The 18313-nt window shown below is 41.1% G+C and overlaps 1 protein-coding gene across 1 annotated transcript in view; it reads right to left on the bottom strand.

Annotated features, from left to right (window-relative positions):
- The window catches only part of LOC134531251 (multidrug resistance-associated protein 1-like), a 592793-nt gene that overhangs the window by 468140 nt on the left and 106340 nt on the right, over positions 1-18313 (bottom strand). Inside the window, exon 8 of the mRNA XM_063366941.1 lies at positions 12747-12935. Within this exon, the coding sequence (XP_063223011.1) occupies positions 12747-12935 (189 nt within the window). The remainder of the gene's footprint in view (positions 1-12746; positions 12936-18313) is intronic.

Below are 18313 nucleotides of genomic sequence, written 5' to 3' on the forward strand. Positions count from 1 at the left end.
TGCACTTTGCAGTAGTTTTGTAAATGTTACTTTTTTTGTAATATAACTTCAGACAAGGAAATTATGTCCCTTTTTGACGATCGTTGATTGGATCACTGTGTAGCCGGCTTACCCATGCAAATTATAATTGTCAACTAACTCGTTTTGTCAGAAATGTTAACGTAATATTTATTATGTATTAATATTGAATTTGTTCTTGCGTTAAACGTAACTGTATCTGAATATTAACGTAATATTAATTATGAATTAATATTGAATTTGAATAAAATGTCTGTGTACCTGAAACCTTTTACCTTGATTACCCAACTGCTCCAATCACGTAATCCGCAGTCCTAGCCAGGCTCTGGTCTCCCTTCAATCCCCAATAGGCCCCCACCTATTACACTGCGATGCAACGATATCGAAGTTCTGCGTACTGGATACCCCTGGGTCACGCATCTTTGGTCTCTCGTGGTATTCACGACGCTTAGACAAAGCAATAGTTGAAATAGTCCGGCGGTAAACAGCACAGCTGATTTTTGATGGATAGGTACGAACTTAGAAATTCTTGACGTATTATTTTGAAAAACAAAAAAAAAAAATTGTTCTTTGAAAATTTAGCAAATTCAGGGCAGGTAGAAGTCCGTGTCAGCCACACGTTGGGCCGCAGAATGTCCCACGATTGCTTTTTTTTTTAATCATGTAAAAATCACACTATATTCCGTACAACAGAGCACGCTGTGCTGGGGATCTTTAAGGTTTCACAATGTTATTAGAAATGAACAGAAACAAGGTGTGATTCCGTCTGAATATAATTACGTCAAATTTATTAAAAGAAAATTTATAACAGATATTAAAAAAATATAATCATACAATATCAATTAAGTACTTAAACAGATCTCAGGTATATTCAGAGAAAAAAAAAAATTTGTCGACCCTAAATTCAATTATAACAGGGTTCCCACAGAAATATGAAAGTCAATTTCCCTGACTTTCCCTGACTTTCACTGACCACTTCTTACAAAATTCCCTGACCATAATTAACATGCTTATACCAACACTTTATCTAATGTACTCTTTTTTACAGTCTCCACCATCCCCATAGCTGCCCATCACGCTCCTGTTTAACAATATATATATATATATATATATATATATATATATATATATATATATATATATATATATATATATATATTATTATAAATTTTTGAACTCAAAAAAATTAGAAATGTTGGTATAAGCATTTTAAAAATTGAGATTATTGAACGAGAATACAAACTAAAAAATAACATTATCATGATAACAGTACCATAAAATTTAAATAAACATATGACAAGTATAATATTACCAAGTGATACAATTTACAAATCTTTCCCAGAACAAAAACCTATTTGAATTAAAAACAAAAATATTGCATTTGCCAATGGTTAACCATCATATGCTGCTTCAGTCCAGTATCTTTTTGTGTAACAAATTAATCTGTGCTGAAATGGTTTCTTCTTCATGCTGTTTTTCTAACCTTAAAATCTTTCTTCTTTCTTCTAGTTTCTTTATTTCATTTTGGAGTTGCCGCTTTTGTATGGTTCCACCTTCTTCTTTCTTGTTTCGCTTTGCATTGTCTAGATGCTCACTATACCGTCTTCGAGAATTTTTGACATAAGACAACATCTTTTGTGTTAGCGGGACCTTGTTTATGGTCTCGTAATATTTTATGCCATCATAAACTTTTCTTTGAGCTATGAGACTTTCTTCCTGTAGATTTTCAACCAACAAGCTTTTGTTGATCGAAAAACCACTCTCAACTGTTGCATTGCCATGTGAAAATATAAGGCACAATTTCACAACTTCCCACAGTTCTTGGTATTCAAGTAAAATTGAAGAATAAAATTCATCTAAGCACTGAGAAGACTCTACATTATTTTCTTCTAGGAATTCACAAAACTTTTTCTGAAGACCACACTGTGCTTCATCACAAATGCCAGAGTACTGAGTCTTTGCTCTTTGTGCAACAGTTTCCGTTATTCTATTATGTGAATACAGAACATCTAAGAGGATATCAAATCTAATTTTTCCTTGCTCTGGCTGTTTATGAATAATTTTTGGGTCCAATGAGGACAACCCCTGAACTACTGGATATTTTAAGGGACTCCGTTCAAGTATCTTCTCTGTCATTCTTGTTAGTATTTTTTGGCAATCTTTCTTGAATTCAAGAACTTCGCGATCAGTTGAAACCACCTCTCTAAGAAGTTTCTTAGTCTGAAATCCCAGATCAATGTTTTTGAGTTCACGTAAATTCTCCGCACAGTGTAAATCAACAGCAAGAAGTTTCTTGACTGTAGCAGGCATCTTGTTTGACTTGACAAATCGTTGCATCAAAGTTTCAATCAAGTTTTTCAAGTCTGAGGACAAGTATGGAGCGAGTGGACTTTCTGTTTGATATTTCTTCAGGAAAGGTTCACAGTCATTTGATAATGACTTGAAAAAAGAAAGTTTACACTTCATGAACTTGTCTTTAGATTGGTCTCTAACATTGAGTAATGTCTTGGTTTTTACAGCCTTTGTGTTTTCGATAAGTTTCTTAACATCATCAAACAGAAGTAAAGCTCTTTCTAAACATGGAACATTCTCCAACCACCTAGTAGTACAGTACTTTCGAGGAAACTCTTTTCTTCCAGTGACAGAAGTGAAATCTGCACGCCTCGCAGGTGATTCATTAAAGATAAAATATATATCGCGCAGAAAAGTAGGGACATCCCAAACAACAGAATTCAGTCCTGTTCTTATTGCACCATTTACAACATGGAGACCACAAACACCAGTGTTCACAAGAATCTTGCCATCTGGTTCCGATTCTTCTCTTATCTTCTCATCAAGTTTCTTAAGGAAACTCAAGTTTACGTTGGGCCCATCCATTGAAATACTCAAGATTTTGTTTAGTGACATAGGTTGAATGCCAGATGTAAAACTGTGGAGAAGGTTTTCTGCTGAGGCATGTCCTAGGAATACACTATTATAGTACTGTGTACAAACCTTATTTCGATTGACATCAAAATATCTTACGAACAAGTCCATTTGTCCTCTCTGAACTATTTTATTTATAGATTCATCAAAGGAAACAACATAATCTTTGCATTCACTTAAACGTTCCTTCAACAGCTGATCAAAATATGGTGCAAGTCCATGATTAATAACATAAGAACATTTAGTTTCACCCATTGAGAATTTTGAGGCAATCCCACTGTCTGGGAACATTGAACGAAATATTTCACCTAAATCTGCGGTTGAATGCAATGACATATTTTGGGTATTCACAACTTTCAAAGCCCATAAAACCTCGGCTCTTAAAACATCATCTTTCAAGCAGAACGAGTCTACTGACACCGAACAAGCAGGTATGGATACAGTTTTAATTTCAAATATAGAAGACTGAGGGTCACTACTGTCCAACTTAGTACACTCTTCTGAAATGTCTGTAGTTTTACTTCCAACACTTGTATCTGTGTTCGCTACATTTGAGGAGGATGATATATTCACTTCACGACTACAAAAAAAGGTCTTCACTGATGTCTGGGAATTCACACATTTTGTTAAGTTCGTGTGCTTCTTTCCTTTAGCATGTGAGATCACAGCTTGACGACCCATGTTACCCAATTCAAAGGACTTCTTACAAGCTCTGCAGTAAGCATGAAAAATATCTGGACCTTTACATAACCATCCCACAAACTCAGGACTCTGCTTAGAGTCAAGCCATAGTTCATTAAAAAAAGACTGTTCTTTTTGAGGTCATGTTACACTATTTATAAAAGCTCACTGGATACTGAAAAAAATGGAAAAGAAACAATTAGTAACCCTGAAGTAAATAAGATAAAGTTTTTACACATTATCTTCAGTCAACCTGGAAAAAAAGTTATTAAACACAACACACATACACAAAATTGCTGCCCATTAAGAATGCCATTAATTATAAATTATATTCCAAGATAAAAAAAAGAAGAAAGAGAATAGAAAAACTAAAAGCTGAACAAAGAAAGAAACCTCCACAGCATAAAAGAAGTGAAAGCTGTGGACGGGCAGTTTAACGTCATACCCAGGACATATTCACTGACTTTCTGCTATCTCAGCACAATTTTCCCTGACTCACCGGGTTCCAAAACATATTTCCCTGACTTTCCCTGACCAATTTTATTTTCACTGACTTTCAATGACTTTCCCTGACTTTCCAGGTCTGTGGGAACCCTGTATAAAAAGTTTCATTTACTGAAAATACCTAAACCAATACAAAAATACAAATATATTTAAACTATCCCAGTATAGGTATGTACTTAAAGTCCAGAAATTATGTTTGTATGATTAAATTTGTCTGACGGCGTAATTTAGGAAAGTTCAAAAAAAGTTTAAAGATACAGTAGCACCGGGGGTCGGGGCTTCGTTTCCCGGAGATCACGCGGGAACATGATGCCAGGGGGCCTGTGTGCTGCTGAGGAAGGGAGATGAAAATGCCAATTCGGCGTCCGGCTCTCGGACCCTGTCTGCGAACAGTCCAAATCAAAACTGATCAGAACTTGTACACAGACAGTATAAACTGGGCAGAAAATGCCCGCTATTAAGGGGAGGTTGGGGGATGTCGCGGATCGTAACTCACCAGACAGGGAAGTCGGCTTCTATTTACCGATGCGTCGCCAGACAGGAACTGGAGTCCGCGAATACGCTGCTGTGCGCGGAAGTTTCTACCATTTAAAAAAAAAATGATTTAAAAGAAAAATAACTATTGCTCTTTGCACTAAGCAGACGGACTAAACTACTTGAAGAAGATTACAGGGATAGCATCCCTTATTTAAGCGACTACATAGTCGGTTGCGGCCGGATGGAAGTCTTGCAGTGTCTCGTCGACTCGCCGATAATCGCAAATGGTCCGTCTGCAGTCGTGACGCGAAGTGTCTCACGAAGAACCGCGTCTCTTAATTAAAAGTAAATGTTCTATCAAAACTGGAGGGGGGGGGACTGGGAGTCCGGACCGAAAGGTTCCGAAGTTCCCCGAGTGGGCGTCTTAAAAAAACTCTGACTGATGTCTCGAAGTTGGTAGCACTGGCCGACCTTAGCGCTACCTGTTGAGGGGTGTCGGAAATAAAAAAGAATCGACTCGCTCAAGGCGTCTGCTCTAACGAGGGAATAATGGGGCAGTCAGGTGCAGCTCTCTGGCGGCCTACAGGGGAAGTTGGCTGGGAGGTTAGCGAATTTGCCGCTAGATGTCGTGGGGTGGTCCATCTTTGCATTTACATTTTTTTATGCAAGTCGTCCTTGACGCCGGCCAACACTTGGCGGAGTTAACGGCAGGGCAATGCTCCGGAGGTGAATTCTCAGAACTGAAAGGGGGGAATGGAGTAAGTGGGGGGCATAAAACGCAATGACGCTGGGAACGCGCGTCCATGACGTGCTTTTCGAGGAGAGAACCTAATATGTATTTGTTACGGTAAAGGCTACGGTCAGCTCGCCTCTGAGAAATGGTAGCAGCTCGTCCAGAGCTGCTGTATGCAGTTTTAGTCATGAAGTGAAGTAACGTTACAGGCCTGGGACGTGCCTGTAAGCGAGGGATATTTCAAACGGGCTGCCAACAAAGTCTTAGATCTGCAAAATATCCTATAGGTCTCTGGGAAAGGTGCTTCTGTCTACTGGCACAAAGTTAAACTTAAGAGAGTACACCAGCCTAACAAAGAGTAAATCACCCAAAGTAACCAAATTATAAAGAAAAATAAAATTTCCGAAAATAATTTAAAATTATATAAAATTAAAAAAAAAAAAATGTGTCGAAATGCCAAATTTCCGGCACATACTCGCCCACTGAAAGGCGGAGCCAGGGTAAGCAACCAACACTGAACATAAAATGAGTGAAATCTGGCATACTTACCCTGAAATGAAAAATTCACAAGAGGAGTTTGAGAATGCCATAATGCTCAAAACTGATGAAGTGAAGATAAGCCAAGAAGAGAAGAACAGCCAAGATAAGAACAGCCTATGGAAGAAGAACAGAAGAGATGAAGAAGGGTTACAAAGTAATGAAGATTGAACAAGAAAAAATGAAGACAGACCAAAGTGAGAGGGATAAATGCCAAGAAGGGCTGAAGAAAGCCGAGAAGTGATGAACATGAGTCAAGAAGAGATGGGGAAATGTAAAGAAGAGATGAAGAAATACCAAGAAGAGACAATGAAAATACAAGGAGTCATGAAGATGGTACAAGGAGAAACTAAATACAATCCATAAAAGATTCAGAAGAACTAAGAAGAATTGAGGAACCAAGAAGAGAAGAAAATTAATCAGGAGAAAATTCTGTATGAACAAGTAGCCGCGAGAGAAGGAATAGAGAGGAAAAGGAAAGAAACAAGCAAACCGTTGGAGGGTAATGAGCAATACTCTAAAGAGTATCGGGCCCATCCAAGGCAACAGTCTGCGACGCAGAAGTGTCACGAGGTAACGAGAGAGGCTACATCTGCTGCGAGAGAGGGATATCTGGTGAGGCTGTACAGATAGCAATAAAGGAAAGGCAGGCGGCCTAAACTTCGAGTAGCATGGGGACACCCAGGAGGAGATGTGTTACCTGTTTGTAACGAACAGGTTTAATGAGGGGTCAATGTTACAAACGCGAGGACCGTGACACGCACCAGGTTCGGAGCTGGCTGGCGGCCCTGTACAACCACTGGCGTCACGCACCGTGTCACGTGCAGTCCACTGACGTAAGGCATGTCACACGCGCCTGGCCGGGTTACAAGGGTTGTCACTACCCTCCCTCCCCCCTCCGCTCTCCGCACATCGTCCTACCTCGACGCTGTAATCTATTGCTGTAGGGCCTTGGGAATTTCGCAAGCCGCGCGCGGAGTGGCGTGAACAAACACAGCTTTTCTCAATATTTCGGGCGTCGGGTTGGCCCGGGATGATGTGACTGGTCACAGCCGCTCTCGTCGTTCGAGAAGGGCGCCCCAAGTACTTAAGCAGCGACGCAGGCCTCCACGACAGTTCCATGAGGAGTCCCGGGACGAGTACTGCGAGAGTGCGGTGACAGTTCCGCAGAGTGCCACGTGAGCGCCGAGTTTGGTGACTGAGTTCCACGGGTCCCGCTACAAGAGCCACAAGAGTTCTAAGTTCCAAGAGAGTCCCATGACAGTTCCGGTGTTCCGAGAGTTCCACAAACGAAGGGAAGTGTGACATTGGCGAAGAGAGTGGCGCGATGTGGAGTTCATCTGGATTGCGAGAGTGCGGTGACTGAGTGACGTATGGACAGGTGCGAGGTAAAAGGCGAACTACTGTTAAGCCTAGCTCCAGTGAGGATTGCGATCTGCGGAACTTGACAGACATTGAGTGACTTGAGAATACACATTTTTGAGTACTGGTGATATGCATAGCTGCCAACCCTGAGAAATCCAATAATGGAGGATATTTAATTTGTGTATTTTTGCTGTGGTTTCGTGAAAACGCTTAAATATACCTAAGAACATGCAATATTATAGGAACTGATGTGTATAAATGCATATTTCACTTCAATCACTTAAAACTGTTTCCAACAATCAATAGGAACAAATGCAAACAACTTACCTACATTAGAAGATCATAAATGGAAACCTTCACAGTTCACACGTAGCTCTGCACACAAAATAATGTTATTTTAACTCGGTTACATTTGTAGTTTGTTAGAGGAAACCTCCTTATCTACAAAAAATAATGTAACTTCAAACTAATTTTGATAATGAAATTGGAAATTGAGGTTGGGTTAGTTTTTAGCACATGCATGGCCTACAAACTGAATGCAGATAATTTTCACTTCTTCAATGACATGCATATTGAAGATTTAGCCATCTTTAAAAAATTTGTATCAAAATTCTGTTCATAACGAAGTTCTCCCTGTAATGATTTCAGTTTGACCAGTTTTTGTACAGTTGCATCACACATTGATGCTCTGAATTGGGTTCTTGTTTTCTTAATTGTGACAAAAATCATTTCACGCTCTGCATTGCTGTGTGGGATACAGAGAACGGCAAGCATTGCCCTAGAATGTCAGCCACATTTTAAAGTATTGTCTGGATTTTTTATATGTCCAACCAATGACCAATTCGTATCCATTCTGCTCTGTTTTGCCACCTCTTCTGGAATCTCTTGCACCTGAAAAGAGCAAAACTCTGTTTCCAATAAGTCTGCTTCTGAATCCATATCTTAGTCTTCATTCTTCACCACAATGCTGGGAAACTTTTCAACAAAGAACCTTAGACTGCAGAAAAAAGCAGTACGAATAGAGTTCATGTCTGCCACTTCTGCGTGTGTCAATACGTCACTTTGTTGTAGAAAGTAACCACGATACGATACAGCTTTGCATCACCCTGATTGCTTCCATCCGTTGCCACTGAAAAAAATTCACTTTTCAAGGTCTCAACATTAGTTGCATGAGTTTCCTCTTCCATTTCTGCAATTATAGTGTGCCGGAAATTAGGCATTTCGTCACCTTTTTTTAATTTTTCTAAAATTTTAAAAATTTTTGGGAATTCTTTTTTTTTTATTATATCTGGTTGTTAAGGGGGGATTTACTTTTTGTTAGGCCGGTGTACGCCACGTATTTAAACTTTGTGTCTGTGGACCGAAGCCCCCTTTCTCAGGGGCCTATCTGATATTTTGCTGTCTAATGTGGACGTGGGCAGCCAGGTTGATATTTCTCTCGCCTGCAGTCACGTTCCGAGTTTGTAATATTATTTCTCTTCATGACCAAAATCGCATAGAGCAGCTTCTGGCCTGCGAGCTGCTTCTTCTTAGAGGGCTGCTGAGAATAGCAAGTCTCGTCACGAAGCAGTCTCCAGTGGACCGACGTTCTCAAGCTAGTGGCGTATCTGTCCCCCCCTTCCTCTCTCTCCACCTCACATTAGTTTTGAGAAATCAAGTCGGGAGCAGTGACCTGACGTGAACTTAGCCAAGACCATGGCCGACTTCAAGGACCTTCCCCCTGGTCCGACAGAGACGTCCACGACATCTAGCGGCAAAAAAAGTAACCGCGGGCCTGGTCGCCAGCGTGCAGAGCTCACCCTCATGACACCTGGTGGCAAGTCAGCTCACCGCCTCAGTTAGTTCCCCTTTACGCCGCTAGAGAGCAGTGCCGCGGCGCACTTAAGCCCTATGCTTCCTTCTCGCGGCCTGTAGAAGTCGATTCTTTGTAGCTTCCTGTTACCGCCGGTAGAGAGCGCGCATGTCGTGTTGTTGTCACGCCCGCCTCGGGCACCTCCGCATGTTTTCGGCCCTGAGCCGAACCTTCCCCCCCTTTTTTCTTAGGTCTGAGCGCCCGATTTAATTAGAAGCTTTGACCGCCATCGCCGGCACTTAGTTCTCCGACCTCGGCTACTGACCACGTCTTCTCGGCATCCTCTGTGCTAAGAGGCTTTTCGCGGCAACGGCGAATTCGTGTGCACAAGAATGTAGTCAGCTTGCTTTAGGGATGTGATCCCAGTGGTACAGTAGCCAGTTAGATGTAGTATTTAGAAGAAGTCATGTTTAGTTAAATTTGATTATTTTTTTTACCTTCCTAAAAATTTTTGTTTTTTCTGCGATCCGCGAATTCTCGGTACGCGCCATCCTGATGTCGGCGTGAGACACCTCGCGAGCCCTGATTTCACACCCTGTTTGACAGGGTCAAAGTTTCGGGGGAGAGAAACTGCTCCCCGCATGATCTTCGGGACCTCCAGCTGATTTCCCCCTTTAGAAGAGTTTTCCTCTCGGTCCGACGTCATCCTGGGAAGACCCGGGTGATATACCTATTAATAATAAACCAGGAAAACCTATAGACCAAATTATTTATATAGTGTATTTATATATCATTTTCCTTCTTCTGCATAACGATCCACGAACTCCCAAGTTACTAGTGTGCAGGGAGTGTAAATTTTGTCTTGTTCACCGCCTCGTGTCCCCTCTGGTAATTAACTTGAATTTTCTTAATATTTTACCCAGCAGTTTCCAAACGAGGGGCGTTACAATAGTTGATGTTTGTTCTTGCGCAGCTGTATTTTTTTGCAATTTCGCTGTCCGAGAACATTTTCCTGAACAACGAGCCCAGGTGATCAGCACAAGTTATTGGCAAATTGTGTTCCACAATAAAAGACGTAAATAAACATTCTGCACTAATTTTACGGTTCTCAGACATATCAGAAACATAATTCAGCTTCTTTTTTTAATCAATGCACTTTACGCTATCAACATGTTTTTTTTTTGTTTGGCAGTGTTTAAACACGTCATTTCTGCCAGCATGCGCGAGTGAAAAATCACAACGGCAGGCAACACAATACACATAGTTTCACCTTTATGAGACAATATGATGTGCGGAAACTTTTCTGCATATAACTTGTTGAAAGTTGTTTTGTAGTGTTTCTTCACGCCGCACTGCTGCGACATAATAAACACATAAACAAAGAATATATACGCTAATCCACTACATAACCAACAACACGTCTAGAAACAACCACGCCGCCATTAACGATCAAAAGCAACAGGTCGAAGTTATTCTATATCAAATCAAGGTCACAAGCGATATATCTCCGACCAATCTAGTGCGATAAGATTGTATCAATACAGTTACAACCTATTGACACGAAAACATACAAGGTATAAAAAAATACGAAAAATTGTGAGGAATGGATGTTCAATCGTGAGGGCGTGACATATGCCTACAAATAGTGAGCCTCATGCCAAAATCATTAGAGTTGGCAGCTATGGATATGTGATCAGACATTTTGAAGTACAGTTATTTATTATTAATGTAAATATTAGTAAATAATAAAACTGAAATAAAACTTAAATGGGCTATCCCTTACGAACCTAGTTTTCTCCCTACTTTAAATTGTAAGAATATTTAAAGACAGATACTGCAATGAAAATTTTCCTCTCTAAATACCAGATATGAATTTTTAGATGACAAAATACTAGTTCTGTAAAAATTACCAAAAATAAAATCCCTGGTCGCTACGTGTTTATGTTTCACCAAAGAAACATGTAGTTAGGATGATGCAAAAGTTCACATCATGGGCTATCGCCAATGTTTACGGTCAAAAATTCTAATTTAAAACAGTTTTAGAATGAAAGGTTAAAAAACTGGCACAGCCTTTACCATAGATGTTAAACTTGCTCAGAAACTATACAACGTGATTATTTGAGCCACCGAATGGCGCAACCTCTCTCATCAACAACCGAGTGGAAACTTTTGAGACAATGAAACACTTCAAGTTACCTTGCAGTCTCATGGTCTCATGGTCTCGTCAACCAATGACAAACAAGTTCTTTCAAATTAGCAACTCACAAAACTTGTAACAATATAGAACTAACAATAAGTTTATGAAGTAAAAGTTTACATGATTGAATAATCTCTCCTGATTGGCTGGGAAAATAACTTCCAGAGAAAATTCAAATCCGTATTCTTTAAATAACTGCAACACTGCTCTACCAACTGCAGCATTTTCCCCAGCAATACAATAGTGATTCATATAAAAAAAGCCAGAAAATCTCTGTTATCCTTATTGTCCACTCGTTCATAGTTCCGCAATTGCGCACCTGCTTTCTTTCTTTCTTTAACTGAACAATCAGTTCAAAGTACTAGAAACAATACCATAGATTGCACATGCTTCCAAATGTGAAAATTACTGAACTAAAACAAAATTCATATAGAATAAGAAAAAAAAACTAATTCTGCACACAATAAAAATGAATCACAGGAACTTAAAAATTGTCAAAATTACTTAAAATGTCTTATAAAAACTATTTAAAAAGTTTACATGTGATTAAACTAGGATATTATGAGCTTAAACTTTTATCAGATTTTTTAACATGATTACATAAATAAACCTAGTTATCTCAACTTACAGCAAAAAATAATAATTAAAGCTAGGAGTTCAGGAACCGGCTATGTTTCAAGGTATAAAGTTCTGAACATTCCCTCTAATGTAAGCCTAGAGTACTCATAATTTATTTTAAATAATATGTAAGCCAAACTAAATTATATGATTTTCTTTTGAAAATCAATATTCCAGGATAATAATTACAAAAAAAAATACTCCTAGTAAAATACATAATAATGAATTTTTTGTGTCATTGAGAGTAATATAATTAGACATGAAATTCAATTAAAAATAAAATGCTGCCCTTTTTTTTATCCCAAAACAGAAAGGTTAACATGCTTCTACAGACATTTGTTGTTAATTAAATTTAATGTTGGTAACATAAATATTTATTGGCTCTTATAATTAAATGATGCTATTCACTTAACTTGCATCAGAGTAATAGATATAGGTACTAATATTTCACAAGTTTTGAACCAAAATGTAGGTTTTGCTGATGATCTAAAAATTTATAGAATACAAATCACAACATTCCAAGACTGTATACTAATTCAAAATCATATAAAATGAAATCAATTGGTGGTGGAAATGGAATTTAGTTAAACTGTACACTTGTACTTATTACACACTTTTAATTCATTTATATTTTATCTAAAATTTTATGTAAAAAAAAATGTATAATTAACACAATAATATGTGATTAATGGATCTAAAAAGTTTTGCCTTTTGCTAGATTTTGGTGTCTGGAATCTGTTCTCTCTCCCCCCCCCCCCCCCCCCCAAGAAATCAATTAGGTGTCAGAATTAGGCAATTTCCCATTCTTAAAACACATATTCTATTTTTAATTAATTTCAAAAACAAAGAGGGAAGTTATGCAATTAAATTACCAGGAAAATATAGGTAGTTAATAGTACCTCAACAACTGTGGATTGATGAAAGGCAGGAAATCTGCCACCACACGAACTGCGGAGCCAGCCAGAAACACCAGCCCAAACATCTTGCAGAGGGCCGGGAGGAACGATGGCTGTTTCTTCTTGGCCTTCCCACCAGCAAAGTCGATACTGCCAGAGTTGTGGTTGAACATGGCTTGAGGACCAGCTGAGCTGTTGTCAACAGAGAATCAACCACTTACACTACTGCAGTGCATGTTTCAAGCTAAATTATGTTAAGGGTGTTTGATACTGTTTAGCTCATTGGTTTTAAAATTTGTTCAAATGTTCAATTTCTAAATATTGTAAATAATTCCATTCTTTTCAACGAACTCTATTCTGTGTTTCATAGTTTATGCATAATCCCTGAATAAATTTACAATATGGTGGTTATTGTTAAAAACCAGGCAGGTAGGTACACTGTGTCCTTGAAACACAAACGTTTGGGATCAGTAGGCCACAGGCAGTTAACCGTTTGCTTCGTGTGGAGACTCGCCTTCAGAAGGACCCAAAATTACATCAACTCTATGTGTTTTCATGCAAGATTATTTGGAGGCTATCAAGTAACCTGCGGGCACATCATCACAAACGTACTATCTCCCGCATCACTGTGTGGTCAAACCAGATAGTTCGACAACAAAGCTCCGAGTAGTTTTTGACGCATCGGCGAAGGATTCGTTGGGGACCTGATTGAACGATGCCTTGCTGATAGGTCCTAAACTCCAAAAGGAGATTATAAATGGCATGCTATCCTTCAGACTACATACCATTGTCTTCACTGCGGACATCAAGCAGATATATCGCCAAATACAAATGCATTCAGACTGCTCGGATATCCAACGAATTGTGTGGCGTTTCTCGGATAAGGATCCCATTCAAGATTTTTGCTTGAAAACAGTTACCTATGGAGTTGCTCCGGCTCCCTTCTTGGCACTTCGTACCTTACAACAGTTGGCTGATGACGAGAAAGAGAAGTATCCATTGGCATCAAAGGTTTTGACAACTGATGTGTATGTTGACGATGTGGTCACTGGCTCCCACTCCCTTGAGTCGGCGCTAACGCTTCAACGGGAGGTGATAGACTTATTGGCCAGCAGAGGTTCTCAGTTGCGGAAATTTGTCAGCAATCATCCGGCGCTTATAGATTGGCTGCCTCCTGAAGACGTAGAGATGTCGCAATCTCTGTCGTTGGACAATGGAAACGGGTATGCTGTGAAGGTTCTTGGGGTGTAATGGAATCCAACCGCTGATACCTTTTCGTATAAGACACAACGTTGCACCAATACTGCGACCAAACGAAACATCCTGTCGGCTGTCGCCCGAATCTTTGACCCACTTGGATGGCTTACTCCGCTGCTCATGTTTTCAAAACATCTGATCCAAACACTTTGGTTGAAGCAGCTGGACTGGGATGATGTACCATCATTGGATATTGTACACTCTTGGAATCAGTTCAATCGTGAACTTCCTGTATTGTCATCCCTCGCCATTCCGAGACTCGTTAAGGGACCCCAAGGTTGCTCATACCAATTTCATGGCTTTTGTGACAGTTCTGAGGTTGGCTATGCTGCGGTATTATACTTACGTGTCAGTGGACCAGGATTAGAAGTTACTACACATCTCATCGCTGCGAAATCAAAGGTGGCGCCAGTGAAAGTTGTGTCTCTGCCTCGTCTTGAGCTGTGCGTGGCACTGTTACTGGCCCGTCTGCTGCACCATGTTACCAAATTGTATGCAGAGGTCAACCCGTCATCAGTAGTGGCCTGGACGGACTCTCAGGTAGTAATTGCATGGTTGCACACATCGCCCCATCAGCTTAAGAATTTCGTCGCTAACCGGGTTAGCGAGATACAGAACCTTACCGCTGCAACAATTTGGAAGCATGTTAAGTCCGAGAAAAACCATGCAGATTGTGCCTCCTGGGGTTTGCTGCCCGCTCAGTTAATCACACATCCATTGTGGTGGTCTGGCCCACAATGGTTGCGAGAGCCAGAAGAGTTGTGGCCATCTGGTCTGACAACCAATGAGACCCTTGAGCCAGTTGTGTTGCAAGAGCACAGGCTTCATGCCCTTATGGTTGTTTCTTGTACCGAAGACCTAGCTGCCCTTATCTCACGATTCAGTCGTTTAACCAAACTTCTGCGGGTACTTGCCTACGTTCTTAGTTTCAGTCATAACATTAGAGTTTCACTGGCATCTCGTATCATTGGGAATCTGACGACTGCAGAGTTGGATAAGGCTCTACAATTGTGTATTCGTCATGTCCATTCTGTTGTGTTCGATAAGGACTTATCTGCCCTGCAGAAGGGTCAACGCCTATCACCACAGCTTCGAAAACTTGCCCCCTTCCTGGACCGGTCCGGGTTGTTGAGAGTAGGGGGTAGATTACATCATTCTAGTTTGCCGTTTTGTCAGAAACATCCCTTCTTACTTCCGAAAAAACACTTCTTGACAGAGCTGATCATTTGGCACTGCCATAACCAAAATGGCCACCCTGGACTGCAGGCTCTGCAGGGAATCCTTAGAGAGCAATATTGGATCCTAGGTGACAAGCAGGCCATCTCTCACTGCGTGCGGCATTGTATCCGATGTTTTCGGGCCAAGCCAGTGTCCTGTCAACCAGCGATGGGCAACCTCCCTGCTATGGGAGTTCAACAAGTCAAGCCGTTTCTTAGAACAGGAGTTGATTATGCAGGGCCTTTTGTTATTAAGTCCAGTTGTCTGCGGAAAGCACCTCGTCAGAAGGCCTATTTATGTTTGTTTGTGTGTGGTGCTACAAAGGCCGTACACTTGGAGCTAGTGTCAGACCTATCAACTAGTGCCTTTTTGGCTGCCTATAAGCGTTTTATCGGTCGGAGAGGTAGGGTTTCCGATATACCGTATTTACTCGTGTATAGGGCGCCCTCGTGTATAGCGCGCACCACGATTTTTGCAACAAATTCCAAAGAAAAAAAATTTTTCCCATAAATAAATTTTACTAACATTTTGTGGTACCTGTTAAGTAATTACGTATGAAACAAATGATAATTTAAATTGATGTGTGGTGATGCGTCAGGAAAATACTTAAACTCTGCTGTGTAGACGGAAGATAATGAAGCGCTGTATCGTCACAACTGGTACGTGGGCGGGAGGGAGGCAGGCAGGAACGTGACGCGGAGACTAGATGACTCACCGGTAGCAGCTGCGACGAGGAAGCGAAGGAAGTGGGAGGGGGAATGGCGACAACATTCTCTCTCTTTCTCTCTCACTCTCTCTTTTATTTTACTAGCTGCGCTGGCTTTCTGTAGAGGGGGAGGTCTAAAAATAAACAAGAGACCTGCGAGCTTGCACGTGTGTGTGTGCTGTGAGCGTGTGTGTGCGAGAGACCAGGTTGTGTGCGTGCGTGTGTGTGTGTGTGAAAGAGAGGCCTTGTTGCTTGTGCGTATGTGTGGGGGCTGGCCAGAAACGTCACCCGTCACCCGGCAGTTAACGACTTCCACTCCTCCTCCCCGCCTCCCCCCTCTTTTTTTTTTTCCCGTGTATAGCGCGCATCCTTATTTTTTTCCTTTACTTGAGGGGAAAAAAGGGCGCGCTATACACGAGTATATACGGTATTTAGTGATCGTGGAACAAATTTTGTGGGGGCAAGCAACCATCTGACAGAGTTGCAGCAGCTGCTAGGCTCTTCAGATCATCAAGCTGCTGTGACAGACACTTTCTCATCATATGGTATATCCTGGTACTTCATTCCGCCTGCTGCCCCCCACTTTGGTGGTCTCTGGGAAGCTGGGGTTAAGTCGGCAAAGGCCCAGTTGAGAAGGGTCATTGGTGATCATGTGTTAACCTTTGAAGAACTCTATACTGTTCTAGTTCAAGTGGAGGCAGTATTGAATTCGAGGCCACTTTGCCCTGTGAGCTCTGACCCCCGTGACCTCAGTGCCTTGACTCCTGGACATTTTTTGACATTTGCACCGTTGGTAGCGGCCCCTGAGCCATGCTTCCAGATACGCCCCTGCCACCTGCCCAGCGTTGGTTGTTGGTTCAACAAATTCATGAAAACTTCTGACGTCGTTGGAGTAGAGACTCCCTCCTCACTCTACAGCAGCGGGTAAAATGGTAGGTCTCAGGATCTTGCCTTATACCAGACCAGATGACCGTCTGCCCCCACTACAGTGGCAAATTGGTCGCATCATTGAGCTTCACCCTGGTGCAGATGGGGTTCCCCGCGTGGCCACCGTGCGTACCAGTAAAGGGACAGCTAAACGCCCGGCAGTGAAGCTCTGCCCCCTGCCATGCGATGTATTGAAGTAACATCGTTACTTCAAGGTGGCCGGGATGTTCCGACTTGTTGTGTATATAGTTTGAGCATGTTTAGTGTAGTGTATAGACTTTGAACATTTTAAACTTCCCGCCATGCAGGGCATTGTGGTTGGTCACTCTGGAGTGGCCAGGAAGTAGGTTGGTGCACCTGCGCACAGGAAGAGGACAGTCTGATAATCAACATGGTGGTGAGTGGACATTGGTTACTATCGCGAATCGTTTTCAATCGAACTATAGTTGTTTACAAATGTTGCATCCGCTAATTATTTCAGTCCACTTTTCTTCGTGCAACAGAGTGCGTGCCAACAAATGTAAATAACTCTGCTCTCGACAGAGAGTGCACGGTGCATGCAATCTGCGAGATATCAGTATCGATATTCAGCTACATGTGCGCGCTCTATACGGGAAGCAACATAACCTAACATGAATGATGCCAACTAGTGCTGGCTACATTTTTATAAGTGGTACACGGCGGCGACGCAGATAAACAGATAAAGGTTATAACATTTAAAAACATCTTTAAAAGAAAATTTAAACATCAGACAACTTTGTATTTCCGTTAATTAAATAAGTGGTAATGTCTGAACAAATAAAGTAAACTCTCGCAAATCCGGACCCCGAGAATCCGTGGTACTCAGAAATCTGTGGTGTTTTGTAACCGAAAAATAAATGTTTTTTTTATAAGCGTTCTGCAGTGTTGTGATGCGCTGTGTTCCCACGGTAAAAAAATGTGTGTGCCGCGTCGTATAACTACGATACACGCACTCGCATCTCTGTTATTTTTTTCCGCCTGTCAAAACGCGTGACATCTGACACGAACAAAATAAAAGATGCGCTGAGAGTGTAGGATATTTAGATAGGGGGAAGATAAATGTCTCACGATAGAGAGCAACTGCTTATTGGAGCGTTTGCGGTAGCTCGGAGTAGACGTGCACAACAGTTGATTGTACATATTTAAAGGTTTTACTGTGTGTGGAGAATTATGAAGGTGAAAAGAAAATACGTAACACTGACATTAAAACAAAAGCTTGAAATATGTGACAAGTTGAATTGTGGTGTACGTGTTGCAGCAATCGCGCTTGAGTATGGTATTGGCGAGTCAACCGTGTATGACATAAAAAAACAAAAGGAAAAACTCAAAGCTTTTGTAGCAGAGAGTGAGTCGGAAAAGAACTGTTTGAAACGCAAAACTCTTCACACGCCCAAACTACAGGAATTGGACTCTGCATTATTTAAGTGGTTTTCATTAAAGA

Source organism: Bacillus rossius, chromosome 3 (assembly GCF_032445375.1).
Source record: "Bacillus rossius redtenbacheri isolate Brsri chromosome 3, Brsri_v3, whole genome shotgun sequence".
NCBI lineage: Eukaryota > Metazoa > Arthropoda > Insecta > Phasmatodea > Bacillidae > Bacillus > Bacillus rossius.